This window comes from Eriocheir sinensis, chromosome 23 (genome assembly GCF_024679095.1).
Source record: "Eriocheir sinensis breed Jianghai 21 chromosome 23, ASM2467909v1, whole genome shotgun sequence".
In the NCBI taxonomy this organism is placed as follows: Eukaryota; Metazoa; Arthropoda; class Malacostraca; order Decapoda; family Varunidae; genus Eriocheir; species Eriocheir sinensis.
The window spans coordinates 14,960,109-14,976,828 of record NC_066531.1 but is presented as its reverse complement, the minus strand read 5'-3'; the positions used below and the strand labels follow the sequence as shown (position 1 = coordinate 14,976,828).

The following is a 16,720-nucleotide window of genomic DNA, read 5'->3' as shown; positions in this document are numbered from 1 at the left end:
CTCAGCTAAGTGCCCTCAGCAGTTATTTGAGACACATTTTTACTACACGGATCCGGTAGGATTATTATTTGTTCGGCTGTCTGGAGGTGCTTGTTGGATACCTTCACCACCTAAAAGCTGGTAAGCACTTGTTTGTTTGGGATTGTCTGACGGGTGTGTTATTCACTTTGCGAGTGACCTAACTGTTGGGTAGGGTAAATTTACTGATTCCCAACAACTACTATTAATGCTATAACTTCTACTACTACTACTACTACAACTACTACAGCCGCTCCCACAGGCACATAGACGCTGTGAACCCGTCGGAGGGCATGATGAAGCAGCGGGAGACTGGCATCTATACCAACGTCTTCCTGGAGTTTATCGGCAGCGGACACTCCACCGTGCCCAAAGGTATTAGTAGTTTTTTTTTTTTTTTAAATCAAAGGACACGGCTCAAGGGCAACAAAAAGAGTATAAAAAAAGGCCTGCTACTCGCCGCTCCCATAAAAGATAAAAGTAAAGAGTAGCCAAAATAGAGGTCAATTTCGAGAGGAGAGGTGTCTTGATACACTTCTTGAAGTAAGTCAAGTCATAGACAGGGGGAAATACAGACAAAGGAAGGTTGTTCCAGAGTTTACCTCTTGCATAAGGGATTTGGATAGTATAGGGATGAGCATGAGTAGAAAGTCGTGTGCAGCGGGGCCGCGGGAGGGAGGGAGGCATGCAGTTAGCAAGTTCAGAAGAGCAGTCATCATGAAGATATCGATAGAAGATAGAAAAAGAGGCAACAAAACGGCGGAATTTAATTAAGAGGTAGAAGGTTGTCAGCAAGAGGAAAAGAGCTGATGAGACGAGGAGCCTTAGACTCCACTCTGTCCAGGAGAGTTGTGTGAGTGGAATTATTGTTATTGTTGTTGTTTCATATGTAAAGATTAATATACCTATTTTTTCTTTTACATCTCTCTCTCTCTCTCTCTCTCTCTCTCTCTCTCTCTCTCTCTCTCAGACACATACGACCTGGTGGTTACCTCGGGTGGTATGGGCGAAGGTCACATCTCACACAGTGGCCTCGACGACGTTGTGCGCGTCGCAAAGAACGGTGAGTGAGTAAGTGAGCCTGCGTGCCTGCGTGCGTGCGTGCGTGCGTGAGTGAGTGTGAGTGTGAAAGTGTTTTTACAAAAAAGGAGACAGCTCAATGGCACAAAAAAAAGAAACAATAATAAAAAAAAAAGCCCGCTACTCGCTGCTCCTGAGAAAAAGAAAATCAAAAGAGGTGGCCGAAAGAGAGGTCAATTTCGGGAGGAGAGGTGTCCTGATACCCTCCTCTTGAAAGAGTTCAAGTCGTAGGCAGGAGGAAATACAGATGAAGGAAGATTGTTCCAGAGTTTACCAGCGTGAGGGATGAAAGAGTGAAGATGCTGGTTTAATCTTGCACAAGGGGTTTGGACAGTATAGGGTGCAGCAGGGCCGCGGGAGGGAAGGAGGCATGCAGTTAGCAAGTTCAGAAGAGCAGTCAGCGTGAAAATAGCGATAGAAGATAAAAAGAGAGGCAACATCGAGACGGAATTTAAGAGGTAGAAAACTATCAGTTGGAAGAGGAGAGCTGATGAGACAAAGAGCCTTAGACTTCACGCTGTCCAGAAAAGCTGTGTGAGTGGAACACCCTCCCCCCCACACGTGAGATGCATACTCCATACGAGGGCGGACAAGGCCCCTGTATATGGACAGCAACTGTGCGGGAGAGAAGAACTGGAGGAGACGATACAGAACGCCCAACCTCGAGGAAGCTGATTTAGCGAGAGTGGAAATATGAGGTTTCCAGTTGAGATTTTGAGTTAAGAATAGACCGAGGATATTTAGTGTTGAAGAAGGTGACAGCTGAGTGTTGTTGAAGAATAGCGGATAGGAGTTTGGAAGATAGGTGGGGAAATTGAGTTTTTGAGGCATTGAAGGACACAAGGTTTCTTCTGCCCCAATCGGAAATAATTGCAAGGTGTGAGGTTAAGGGTTCTGCAGCCTCCAGTCTGGAGTCGTGTACTTCCTGTTGGGATGGGCTTCTATTGAAAGAAGTTGAATAATGCAGAGTGGAGTCGTCGGCGTATGAGTGGACAGGACAGTTTGTTACTGAAAGAAGATCATTGATGAATAATAAGAAGAGAGTGGCTGATAGGACAGAGCCCTGTGGAACACAACTGTTGATAGGTTTAGGGGAAGAACAGTGACCGTCTACCACCGCAGAGATACAACGGCCGGAAAGGAAACTGGAAACAAAGGAACAGAGAGAGGGATAGAATCTGAAAGAGGGCTGTTTAGAAAGCAAAGACTTGTGCCAGACTCTATCGAAGGCTTTCGATATGTCTAGCGCAACTGAGAAAGTTTCACCGAAATGGCTAAAAGAGGATGACCAAGAGTCAGTTAAGAGAGCAAGAAGATCGCCAGTAGAACGCCCATTGCGGAACCCATACTGGCGATCAGATAGAAGGTTGGAATTGTAAAGGTTCTTTTTAATCTTTCTGTGAATGAAAGATTCAAAACCTTTAGATATACATAAAAGTAAATCTATATGGCGGTAGTTTGAGGATTGGAACGGTCACCCTTCTTAGGCACAGGCTGTACAAGGCATACTTCCAGCAGGAAGGATGAGTAGATATTGATAGGCAGAGACGAAGAGTTTGACCAGGCCGGGTGTCAGCACGGAAGCATAGTTTTTAAGGACAATAAGAGGCACTCCATCAGGTCCATAAGCCTTCTGAGAGTTGAGGCCAGAGAGGGCATAGAAAACATCATTTGGAAGAATCTTAATAACGGGCATAAAGGAGTCAGAGGGGGGTTGAGTAGGAGGAATATGCCCAGAATCGTCCAGGGTGGAGTTCCTACAGAAAGTTTGAGCCTTAGAGACAGATGAGACAGCAGTGCTGCCGTCAGGAGTTAAGGAAAGGTGAAAAGGTAAGTGAAATTGGAGGAGACATTTTGGCTAGATGCCAGAAGTCACTAGAAGAATTAGAAGAAGCAAGGGTGTTGACATTTTCATTGATTAAACAGCAGTTTGGTAAGTCAGAGAATAGATTTAGGAGTTCGAAGGCTCTGGAACTTTTGTAGCTGCCTCTCTATCTTTAATAGCACGAGAACAAGCACGATTAAACCAAGGATTTTTAGTATGAGGAATAAAATGAACGTGGAATGTATGCCTCCATTCCAGAGACAATCATCTCTGAGATGCGCTGGCACACACAGAGGGGTATCTCTCCTGGAGGCAGTAATCATTCCACGGGAAATCAGAAAAATACATTCTCAGATTGTAACGGTGTAACGCTTCGTTGCGGCCCTGCGGGCGTGAAGAGAAACTCTTGCTGTCGTGCGTGCGGTGGGAACATAGTACAATGTAAGGTACAGGAACAGGAGAAATGACACATTTATTGCCTTTGTCTTGCGTGAGAAAAAACTACCTAGCCAGTGGCTTCTGCATCTGTCGCCTTGTCTGAACCACCATATAATCGTGCAGGACAGAGTTCCTCCTAATAAGGTAGCACATGACGACGAGACTGACGAACATCAAACATTGGTACAAAAATCCAGGGTACAGGTAGGGGAGATGCAAATAATCAGGCAGCGTTTCCTCCAGGGTTTCCAAACTCTGTTTTGTTCGCGAAAGACAATGAATTAAGGAATTAGTCACATACGAGATGCTGGAGAAATGAATGTCATCGAGAAGACAGTGCAGAGGAAACACTGATGGGAAATATTGGTCGAAATTACCAGGCGGATCCGGAACGGGTACGTTGTTAAGCGTTAGTGGAGCGGATATAAAGCATGCTTCCAAGGCAGAGCAGTGACCAGTAACCCGTTGATAAGTGGTACCTCCGGGCAGATTACCGATAAGGAAAAAGGAGGGAAGGGAGGAAGGTAAGAATTGGTGGAGGGAGACATTTTGGCTGGGTGTAGGGAGTCACTAGAAGAATTGGAAGAAGCACATTGTTGACATTTTCTGATTAAGTTTTGGTGGTAAGTAGAAGAGAATAGATTTAGGGTTCAAAGAAGGCTCCTTGTAAGCTGTAGCTGCCTCTCTATCTTTAATAGCACGAGAACAACTTTGATTAAACAAGTTTTTTAATGAGAGGAAAATGAAATGAACGTAGATGTATGCCTCCATTCAAGAGACAATCATCTCTGAATGCGCTGGAAGCTTACACCTCCCTGGAGGCAGTAATCATTCCAATCATTCCACAGGGAAATCAGAAAAATACATTCTCAGATTGCTTAACAGTGTAACGCTTCGTTGCAGGAAGAGAAACTCGCTGTGAAAACTCTTGCTGTCGTGCGTGCGGTGGGAACATAGTACAATGTAGAAGTACAAGACAGGATTGTCTTGCGTGTTATTGAAAACTACTTGCGTGAGAAAAAACTGCATCAGTGGCTTCACCATCCTGTCACCTTGTCTGAACCACCATATAATCATTGCGGATAAGAGTTCCTCCTACGACGTAGCACATGACGACGGTTATTGAACATCAGAAACATTGCTGCAAAAAAGTAGGTACAAGTAAAAGAAGATTGCAAGTATTCAGGCAGCGTTTCCTCCAGTTTCTGCAAACTCTGAAAGATAATGAATTAAGGGAATTATTCAGAATTAGTCATAAGAGATGGTGGAGAAGTGAATCGGAGAGAGAGAGACAGCAGAGAAACACTCGATGGGAAATATTACGTGAACGCAGGCGGATCCGGAACAGGTACGTTGTTATGTTAGTGGGCGGATATAGCATGCTTCCTTTATGGCATGGTGACCAGTAACCCGTTGATAAGTGGTACCCTCCGGGCAGATTACCGATACATAGACGGACTGAGGAAAATATAAATATTGCAGACCCTGAAAGTTCTTATGGAAAACAGGTGTTGGTGGTAGTTGCTTGTAAGGGCACAGGGAAAGAGCGTCAGACGCGTTCACTCGGGTAAGGGCGATCTCGCACACTCCTCCCCGACCGGTAGGAAGGCAAAAAGAGACGCAGAGCAATAGAATCGCCTGAAGACCGTTTCCTTGCAATATTGCAAGAGTGAGTAGCTACCCGTTGAATACAGAGCGAAATCCTCCGCGATTAAGAAAAGAGACGGGTACGTGTCCAGGGCTAACACACTGTCCTTGGCGGAAAAGGGAAATGGAACAATTTCATGGGCCTCAAACACGTCCGCCGTCTGAAACGGAACATGAATGATTATGGCATCGGGCGTGAGGGTGGACTCGATCAAGGGGTAATAATATTGACTCATGTCTGGGGTGAATAAAGGCTTGAGACTAGAATTTTGATACCCGATATGGACAGTCGTTCTCAAATCGTGTAGAGGGAACAAGGCAGGTGTGACTCTACCGTGCGCTGCATCAACCATGTTGCTAATAACCTGCTGATTTGCCGTTGCGACAGAGCTGATGACGTTTTCCAGTACATGCAAGGCCTGATCTAGGAGGAGAAACTGATTCACCTGGTCGATAGCTTGACAACTATGTTGATAACCTCTACCATCTTATGTGTTTGCTCTAGCAGTTCCTCAATGTGAGTATGCAATCGCGCAAGTTTTCTACAATTGGCGTTGATCACCCTGCGATTTCGGGCAGCAAAGGAAAGTACTTGAGAGTAGTGGTCCCGCAAATCGTGCACGACCTCGTCGGTTGCCGTACCGAAGAGGAACTTGAGGCGGACCCAACGATGTTAAGCAACCCCCTTTACCTCGGAGAGTGAACTGAGTGAAAACAATAATCCATGTCTACCTCATCAACCTTTCCCAAGAATGGTGAATCCATCTCCGCGCTGGAAAAGAGTCAGAGAGTTGGCATCAGAAGGTGCCTTGCTTCCCAGTCTTGGAAAGCCCGCACGGGCGTCTGCCATGGAGTAGTTTTTCTGAGACTCATCCTGGATTCAGCCCGTAGTTGGTCAAGGAAGGCGGGTAGTGGATACCACGAGAGCACATATTCTATGAGGAAAGCCATTCTCCTATGTAAGTTTGAGGCACCAGGTTTCAGGTATTGGGTAAGGCAAAAATCAGAGCCGAGGGACAACAAGATGTCAGAAACGCAACATCATGATCTGAGTGGTGGAATGAAGATGCAACCGTGGTCTGTTATGGAAAGTTGGGATTGATTCGTTGAATACTTCCGGACTTGAGGGGAAGTACCAATATCAAGGTCCAGCGTGAGGGAATTACTTTCAGACGATCACTGTGAACTTCTAGACTGACTTCACTATTCGACTCCTGAGAAAAACTTCGAACCGATTTCCTGACATCTGAACAACGTGCAGTAAGGACCCACAAATTTAGCCTGTGCTCGAACTCCTTCTGCTTATTTTAATCAAGACTGCGTCACCTTCAAATCTAAATGACGCTCTTTGTTTGAAAGAGCTGGCATCATTTCAACCTTTCAGAGCTTTTGATGTACACCTAACTGGAGGTATCTTAAAAACATAGGATGCATTCATGTTGCGTACTAATGTTAGAAGAGGTTGTTGGGTTGAAGGAAATGTTTGAAGACGTTCTTCCAATTCTATTACAAGATGGTAGGGAGATTCCCGTAGAGTCGTTTACCGATGATGGCGGAAGCGGCTATATGTGATAGCCAATCCCAGTTATCGGAGATTGCACCACGACGGCCTGGAGGACCTGTAAGATTTTCATTATTACCCCTCCAACCCATTAGCAGCTGGGTAGGCGTGACAGAAGCGATTGTGATGTTAAATTGAGCGAAGTTTCCTCGCTCAATGAATTTTCTAACCTGTACATTGTCACCAAGAGAATTGAGGAGATGAATGTGCATACGAATACGTGAAACACGAGGGCATGGGCCACGCGTGGCTGTCTTGTCTTTGAGAGGCGCTAGAACTAGAAAACCTAAGAACTGTTTGATTTTACCACCAATAAGTAGCAGTGAGCTGTAAGTTGCTCTGGGGAGCTGTAAGTCTATATTAACAACATCCTGCTATGTCGGTACTGGGCAGTATTGAACACAGGTGCTGGTCTTGACGGACCCCTTGTGCCAGACGTAATGTGCGACATGTTTTTCACATCAACCCGTAATGTGGGCCAGCAAGAATTTCGTCTGCGTGACGATGTTTGTTCTTCCTGGTGACCCGCAATGGGTGCAGCAGGATCAGCTTGCTGCACGGGGACGTATATGTCTGGGATGACTCAGTTGTATCTATAGGCACCGGTTTGATACTATGACCTACAAAAGGAGGTTGTCCTCGATAGAAGAATTGCGGTGAACAAGCACCAGGAGGTTTGATTCAACTCCCGACCTTAGGGCGGGCCCAATTCTTCCACACAGGTCACGCTGAGCAGTGTGTAGCCTGGGGAAGTGAAGTTGTGACGACTTGGGTGGTAATCGCGCATCATCGGAACATTCTGAGATACAGCACGGCGACCACATTGTTTTCTCCTGCGATGTATTTATCTCCGGATTGTATGTTGATCGTTAGAACCTCATTCGCCAGACTTGACCGTGTATTTTTTCAGTGCATCAGTTATGGCCGCATTTTTGTCTGTATACAACACAATTTTAAATTCCCCATCATTGTCACGAAAATGTTTGAGCTTCAACGGGCCAATGGCTAGAGCCTCAGGTGGTAACAGGTTCTTCGAGCTGTGGTATCGATCGGCGAACGCTATCACGCTTTTGCCGGACTTATTCGTTTGCATCAGCGCGGCTCACCACTCATTGGCGTCGGTGGCTAAAGCTGAAAGGGCCCTGAACCGGAAAGAAGGACCGGAGCTGTGTGCGCTTTCTTAAATCAAAACTCGTTTGAAAGCTGAGCTGGGAGCCACTGAAATGGTATTGCCGCCTTAAAAGATATAGACTGGAAGTGCTGGCAGTCCTGTACGAAAGCCCACACCTGGTGACACCTAAGAAAGACTGTACTTGTCCTGCAGACGCTATTGAGGAACTGCACAGGGCCCTTTATTTTGTCGTCCACTGTGGATGTCGAATTATTCAATGACATGCCCCAAGAACTTGATCTGGAGGCTTGCACTTACATTTGAGATTTTGAGCTTTATCCGACTTCTGAAGTCTGTGGTAAAGATCATTTAGGTTTGCATGTGTGCATGCACGTCTCATTTACAGGATGATGTTTTGCCTAAATATTAATATAGATGAGCTGTCAGCAGTCACTGCAAAATATCAACTACGTCCTGGAAGGTCAAGGGAGTTCTGAGCCTGAATGGCATCCTGCCCACTATAGTGGCCATATGAAAGGTGCTGAAAGCCGTTATTTCATCGCAGGACTTCAAATATGGCAGCGTTGCAGCCACTGACCAGACTGGGTATTCGTAAATACTATTTCACTGAAAGACATCATCAGAAGATCTCGAAGAACGGGAAGTGAAATGATCATCCACGGTCGCGGCAGTTCACACGCCGGAAACTGAATCACAGACGATACATATTGCCTTTCGGAACCAGGAATGCGGGTGAATTCCATAATTCGATTCTTTGATGACACCCTTGTTCTAACATTTCAGAGATAGTTGTTGTAACCACTCTCCCCTGACTGGGGAACTTGGTAATACTTCGATATATAAGGATTTGTATGGGTTTAACTTAATGTGGTGTTTGAAGATCAGGTAACTCCATGGCCGCCTGGAGCAAGCGCCCCTGATAATGTCCAGAAGGGACACCAAATCTGAGGTTGGCTGATCAACAGCAACCCTTAGAATGCCCCTAAATTAGCTGTACCTTTGTTCGGTGAAGCCTGACACGCGAGTGTTAGCCTGACCATTGAAGGGTATTCAGTTGGTCCGGGCGACATTTCTCCCATATTACCTGACATCAAAGTGACACCGAACACCGTGTTTTGCGATGCCAGGGATCCATGACGTTTAGCACAATGCCCTGCAAAACCTCCCTGATCGTTGCAAGAGTTACTCAACGTCACGCGGTACGGAGGAATCGTCGATACACATCACTGCCTCGCCGAGGCGTTAGCAAATTGATTTTAACAAGTTTGCAGCACGACTGGAACTATATGAGGACCTTCACGATCGCTGTTGCCGTCCGCCAAAGTCTGCAATGGCTTGTGTGGTCGCGGACCGGAAGAGGCATTAATTTCGCGGTGGTGTCCCTGAGCCCGTGTGGGCTGGTCATTTTCCAATTTGAGTGGAGATTACAGCTGACAGAGGCGATGAATTTCCGACCATCTCAGGTGCGTTTACCTTGACAATGATCGCGTTGTTTTCAGGTTTATGGTTATGCGGTCTTCATATGTTTATCCTAAGATCCCATCTGCCATAAAGCAAACCTTGCCAGAGACATATAAAAGCAAACTGAGCAGAAGCATTCTTTCGCTGTGGCTGACTGTTAGCGGTGCACGCCTGCGATTCCCGCGAGTTCACGCCTACCATTCAGGTCGTTCTCTTGGAGGCTACTTAACGCACTCGCCTGCCGTGGTCAGAGACCCAGGCGGAGTCGGAGATGACACCGATCGTGCACCTGCGTACAACCATGGCGGAAAACGGTTCACCTGCAAGGGAGGGCTTAATCCGTCTATTTCACGAGCTGCTGTTCAATTAGTATTTTATGACACTTGGATGTACGCCTCACGTCATTGGTCATGTCTTTTTATTCTGAGAAGAGGGAGCGTACTTCAATGCCTGTTGAGGACTTGTACTTGTTCCTCTGCCTTTTGTATTGCAGAACAACTGACCTATGAAAACAATTCCGTGAGCATAGTTAAAGGCCTGCTGATGGTTTCAGCTCCAGAAGTTCCTGCAAAGTGATGAATGACGCGCCTGCCCTGCAATCGTTAACCTTATTCAGCCTCTGTCTGAATAAAGGACTTCACGTTTCATGGAAACAAAGCAAATGTTCATAGAATGTCCTGATTGGTTGCAAAAAACCACAGGTGAGAGACTTACTGAGCCTGTATTGCGGCCGGTGCGAGGGGATGCTGCGAGGTGTCTCTGAACTTGAGCGAAGCTGTGCGCTTAAGACGAAATCTCAAGGAACGTCTGCAGCTCCACTGATAAATAATGAGGCCTGAACACAGATTACCTTAGTAAATTCACCAAGTCAGGTAATGGCTCCAGTCCCTTCACTAAAGGACGAGCACTGTTGAAAGGTGTCGCCTTTGACAGAAGTAGAGTGTCTTGTTCAAAAATATATGCAAATCACTACAAAATAGGGCACAGGAAGTCGATAGCCAAAAAAAATATGAACCAATAAACGGAACCCAGAAGATGAATATTGGGTGTTGAAAACCCTAAAAAGGCAAAAGAAATTAATATACAGTGCCTGTTTAGATGCAGATATATATAATGAAATGTTCTAAATGATATGGGTATATAGAAAGAATAATCTGTTATGGAAACAAGTGGTACGTGTTAAGGAAAGAAATATTATGCTCATGCTTTCCTTGAGCGGTAGTAAAGAAACGAGGTGCACGATGAAGATTATCTTGACTGAGGGAATCACAATGGTACCTCAATAGACCAAGTAGTAAACAATAAGAAAGAATCAATATCATGAATGAACGTTACTCCTGGCTAATTAAGACTTGATTAACAGTGTTAGGAACATAAATAAAAAATCGTGCCCCTTGCACGGATTAATAATGCATTGCTGAGTTTATACATTTGGACAAGGAAATATGGAACATCCACAAATACTGGCATTATCGTTGGATGTAGTGAGAGGGCGACGGCTTGCGATGCCCAGTGTCGTTGCAGCGTCAGGAAATCACGGGATGCGGCCACAGCGGCGGGTGGGGAGAGGTGAGGATGGGCTTATCGGAGGATTCTCAAATATGCCGGAAAAACCGCCAACCCAGCACCTGAGCGGTCAAGGGCGGCGGCTGAGCTGCACACTGCCGCCAGACGAATGGATGGCCGTGTCAACTTTTGGTTATAGTAAGAGATGGCAGGTGGCAGATAAGATGATCGGTGTAAACTTCCCGAGAAGACGCCTGCAAGAAAACGGTAGTGGGGAACAGAAATACTGGAGACATGCAGCCCTTGCCGATTGTCGCCGGAAGAGTTTAAAATGATGTTCGTGGGCGGCGGAAGCGTTGCCGCTGTAGAGCGAGGGGCAGGGGTGTCCTGTCAGGGCGTGCCTCGTGCTGGCAGGTGGCTTGCCGCATTTATGCTTGCGTGTTCGTAGCAGTGCTGGCTGAAGCGGGGAGCGGTTTTGTGATTGTAACCGCTATCGGCTGCGTAGGCTCAGGTGTTCGGGTTTGTAGGTTTGACGCCTGCAGCAGCCAGTTGGTGCTCGAGGCTTGTAGGCTGGACGCCTGGTAGAATAGCTAGGCTGGTGTTTTGAGGCTTGAGGCTGTAGCCTGTAGGTCGGTAGCTGGTGTTTCTGAGCTTCAGAAAGGACGCCTGGTGGTGAGTTGCTTGTAGCTGGTGGTGCTTGAGGCCAGGCTGGACGCCTGTAGAGTTGCCAGGCTGGTGTGTTTCGAGGGCTTCAGAGGCTGACGCCTGCAGAGTTGCTTGTAGCTGGTGCTTCGAGGGCCAGAAGCCGGATGCCTGTAGAGTTTTGGCTTGTAGCTGTGCTTTGAGGTCAGGTGTGTGGCTGGACGCCCAGAGCGTTATAGCCAGGTAAATGAGGTCAGGATGCGGCGCCTTGTGAGTTGCACGTAGTGGCGACTTGTGATGATGTGCTTCAGGGCTGGCACGTGAGGCTGCACCGGTGGCGACTTTTTGTGAGAGTTTGTAGCTGGCGCTCTGTGAGCGTAATGTGGCGACTCAGAGATGCTTGTAGCGGCGCTCTTGTGGTGTTGCCGCGGACGGTAGGTGCGTAGTCGCGACGGCAGGCAAGTTGACTCCTTTCTTCCCTTTTTGTACGCTCTGTCCCCGGAGCCTAAAGGAGAGTTCGTGGCTGAGAGAACGAGGTGAGCGAAGGCGCTGTGCGCGGTGACCGTTGCCACCAAATGTAATGATGAAGGCCAATGAAAGTGATTACAATTCTGTGCCTCCTTAAGGTTAATTCATATCGTAGCCTTATGTAATAAGAAAAGGACGGAGGAGAGCGACTGTCGTTGTGTGTCAGTCGCAATTTCGCAGTTGGCGATGGAGGCTGCCAGGTTGGAAAATACCGTTAAGCACTGAATACGGTTGGTGACTTACGCAAATTAATCGAGTGCGAAAAGGCAACTGAGCGTAAACACTGACGACGACACCTTATAAGGTGGCGTGATTCATCTGCCGGGGTTTTACTGACAATTGTATGCCTAATTGTGTGATAAGCTTGAAAGCAATAATAATATATTGATATCCTACTATAATAATTGATTGATTTAGAGTTTCATTATGGTGCTGCAACATCTTGGTCATATGGCACCGGAGCAATAAATGGAATAGCAAAATACCAAAATAATCTAAGGGTGATAAAAGTTATTAGAAGATAGTTTTGAAATGGTCCGCCCAGATATAGCATTAGTTTAAAATATTAATAAATGCTTAGTTTAAAATGCATTAGTGAACAAAGAACTTCTTCTATAAAAGAGACCTTTACAAGAGATGGAGGATGCCTATCTCTGCAGATACCTCAATGACGTTACAACCAGGGTGAACGTACACCAGCATTAGGGAAGGGAAATTCCTGGCAACATCATGACACACTGGAGAGATAGTATCTCGCAGATCCTGCAGACTAAGAATAGACCTGGGATGGAGGAAAGACAATGACTCAGTAACCTTCTGATATCATCACTGGCAACGTGGGTCATGCAACGTTGCTGCTCGATCGCCAGCACAGGCGCTGGGCCGCACCATCCAACGTTACGCCACGGACAAAATGAAGTAGATCTGATTTGTGCCTATAGCCATATGCAGAGAGAGAGAGAGAGGAGAGAGAAAGAGAGAGAGAGAGAGAGAGAGAGAGAGAGAGAGAGAGATAGCCACCTCTGGAGGAGAGTATGGAGTGATGTGGAGACCAGCGTGGTCTCGTGGGGAACTTGCGTCGCGCCCATGCCCGGTTAAACGATAGGCTATACTATGTTAGAATCAGGCCAGCAATCGGGGATCAGACAACTTAACATTTCCTAGGAACTGGGGTCTCGGCCGAGAGTCTGCCAATCAGGGCGAAGATCGTCCATTCTCAAATAAGCTCTGGATGGTATTGAATACTGGTCATTATTCCCAAACCGAGACAGAATCAATTTATCTACTGCCTGAAGATCAACGCCATTTATCATGAAAGGACAACAATAGTGAAGTGTTTCCTTCATGAAATAATAACTAATTGTTTCATGAATTAAAATTAAAGACAAGGATATTTAACCTATGGAAATGGAGAAGCCACGCCATCTGGTTATATAAATTTAAAAACACGGGCCCAGGACTCACGTGGTTGGTTTTCTCACCCACCACTTCCGGCTCAATAGCAGACCATGCACCCATTCACTGGTTTGCACTTATTTGACCGAATTGAGGGATACTACACCGGCAAGAGACTTCAGAGACAAATAACATTTTTGAAACTGCTTGTAAAGCTAAGTGCCCTCCCCAGCAGTTATTTGAGACAGACAGATTTACTAATGTGATCCGGTAGTATTATTATTTGTTCGGCTGTCTGGAGTTGTTTGTTGGATACCACTACCCAAAACCTGGTATAATTTGTTTGGGATTGTCTGACGGGTGTTATCTAGAGTGACCCAACTGTTGTAGGGTAATTTACTGATTCTTCAACAATCACTACTAATACATAATTTACTACTACTATCATAACTACTATGAAGGTTCCCATGGCATTATGATTTGCCAGACCCGTCGGAGGGCAGTGATGAAGCAGCGGAGATCTGGCATCTATACCAACGACTTCCTGGAGTTTATTTGGCAGCGACACTCCACCGTGCCCAAAGGTATTAGGTAGTTTTTTCACATCAAAGCGACACGGTCTAAGGGCAACAAGAAGAGTACAAAAAAGCCATTTCTCGCCGCTCCCCATAAAAGATAAAAGTGCAGAAGAGTACAAAAATAGAGGCCGATTTCTGAGAGGAGAGGTGTCTTGATTATTAATTCTTCTTGGAAATATGTCAAGTCATAGACAGTAGTCCTGGGCACCTGCCAGTATAGACCTGCTTGCAATCTGGTGTTGAGAAGGTTTCGTATATGAACTTTGTTTATGGATGCCTGGGCATGAAAAAAAATCACCGAGGTGCTTTGCTGCCATCAAAGGGCCCTAAAATTGGCAATCGCAGAAATCCAATATGGCGGCCTTCCGCAGTGCCATGAAAATTTGGTATTTTCGTTCAGATTCGTGGCATATGCGTGTAATACCACTTTCTATATCATTGATTTCAGGGTGAAATCCATTTCTTTAGGGTACATCTGAGCCATCCGAAGGCATACTCACGACATACTGTCTTTTTTCGCTGTCCCATATGTATTTTCTGTTGCATTAACAAGATGTCCTGATTGTTGTTTCCGGCGTAAGGTTGTTGATATATGTGTTTGAAGTAATTTATTTCAGATGTGATCGTCTGTTTTTCTCGGCTGAACATCTACCTCCGATACATAAGTGATAAGTAGATGAAAGTGATCATGGCTATTTAAGAACTTATTTGCGAACTTGTCACTGTAGTTCATTGATTATTAATTGCATATTTTTCAGATCATATGAGGACCTGCTGACCAGAATGAAGTCAAAACATTGAAATGGCGCATTCATCAGTACCTGGACCGTCATGCAAAGCTTGTTCCCTCCATGGAGGAGGGCTGACAAAGTTTGATCCGAGAATTTGCATCATATGCCAGGAGCGGAGCAAAACCCCGGTAACCAGCGAAAATCTGGACGCGAGCGACTGAAACGAGCTGCAAATGATTCGCAACGATGATGTTGCAAAGCGACTCAAGACGATCGATGTGGTGACGAACAAGATGACGGTGAGGACAGTGACAACCTTGCGTTCGTGTACCACTAACACCAACAAAATGTTACAAGTCCTACACGCATTCCGGAAAGCTCAAAGCTATTGAGGCGAAAGCTGCAGCTGTCGAAGATCAAAGCATTGAACAAGAATCACAGGAAACAAAAGCAACTGAACAGAGAAAATCACTTCGTGGCAATGCTGCAAAACTTGAACCTCCGAGCTCTGACAAGGATCCCAACAAATTACCCTGTGTTATTTGTGGAAAGATCAAGCACAAGGACTCTCGTATGAAGTACAGGTTCTGCGAGTACGAGAGTGCAACAAAGTTCATTGGCGCTGCGAGGCACAACCAGGACGATGTCTTTACACGAATCGCAGACCGATTGTTGGACAATGAAGATGCTTCAGTCAAGTCTGTCGTTTCTGCGGATTTCTATTACCACAACCTCTGTCTTCAGAATTATCTTCGCCGATATGAACGATCCACCGCCACCCAAGAAGATACGACAACTTCTATCAACAACATGAAACGTGAACTCTTTACTCGAGCTATCCCATTCATTGATGCCCTCCTAGCAAAGGGTCACTGTTGCACTATGAGTGACATTGTGGCATTTGCCCAGAGCCTTTTGGAAGATGGTGAAGTGCTGACAAGTACCTTTCAAAACCGTGACATGAAGCATCTCATCATCTCGCATTATGGAGACTCTCGAATCGATTTCTGCCAACACAAAGAGAGCCACTGAATCTGACATTTTCTTCTCGTCCGGTATCACTGCAGCTGACCCGGAAGCCATACAGTTGAGAAATCAGAACATAATGAGAGAAGCCGGTGCCAAATTGAGGGAGGTCCTCCTGTGATGCGTTGATTTCTGGTCTGCAAGACAGCTTCTGTGACAGCACGGACTTGAAAGACTCGTGGGGAGAGTACCGTGATGCCCGCGCCACTTCTGACATTCCTGTTGGCTCTCTACAAGATTCCTCAGCATAAACTCTACCGTAGCAGTGTTGCTGAGCTTTCAGAAGATCTCGCCTCGAACCGCCAGAAGAGGAAGAGGACGTAACAAAATATGACCAATTGCCGCAGCCACCACCATCAGCATCAGAACAGGCACCTCCGCAACAACCGGCAAAATCCACAGACCACGGAGAGACCACGAAGATAAATCACAAGGCTACACAACTGGGTATTGTTTGTTTCAAATGCTGGTGTATACCATCCACAATGGAGTCAAGATAACACCTTTACATCTGATGCTTGGCCATTCTCTTTATGCTCGAGATCGAAGCAAGAGCTTCTGCGGTCAGCCCGGTATTCAATAGAATCGGCGCTTGTGCCAGCTATCAGAGTGTTAGGTCTGTCGCAGTCTTCTTGCAAGTTAATGCTGTAAAGTGCTCGGAGCATGGCGAGACACCGTTGGCTGGCACTTTCAACATAAGCGACTATACCAGAAGGCAGGCATGGACAACTCGGATTATGCAGACAAATCATCGCTGTCCGGCACAGAAGGGTCAAGCATCACGCCGCTCTGGTGTTGTTCCAAGATGACACAATCAACCGACCGCGTACAAACCCAGTGTGTCAAGTACAGGACTGAGCTCTGGTGATTCAATTTCAAGACGAAGCTTCCATGCCAAGATATACCTCCGCACGTGAAGCCAGCGACACGACCCACCTTGCCTGACGATATGATTATGCATCCAGAAACAAGCAAGTGAGTTTGCTTGACATGCAAACTGCCCGAAATGAAGTTAGAATGGATTTCTGATCAGTTTGATCCGAGACGCATCAACTGATCAGAAATTCCGTTTTGGATAGTATAGGATAGTATAGGGATGAGCATGAGTAGAAAGTCGTGCAGCGGGGCCGCGGAGGGAGGAGGCATGCAGTT

General features: G+C 46.2%; 1 protein-coding gene across 1 annotated transcript in view; it reads left to right on the top strand.

Moving 5' to 3' along the window:
* The first annotated feature begins 293 nt into the window (after positions 1 to 293).
* LOC127002500 (uncharacterized) overlaps positions 294 to 16,720 on the top strand; it is a 46,563-nt gene continuing 30,136 nt past the window's right edge. The window contains exon 1 of the mRNA XM_050868518.1: positions 294 to 393. Coding sequence (XP_050724475.1) covers positions 312 to 393 — 82 coding nt within the window. The 5' untranslated portion in view covers positions 294 to 311. The remainder of the gene's footprint in view (positions 394 to 16,720) is intronic.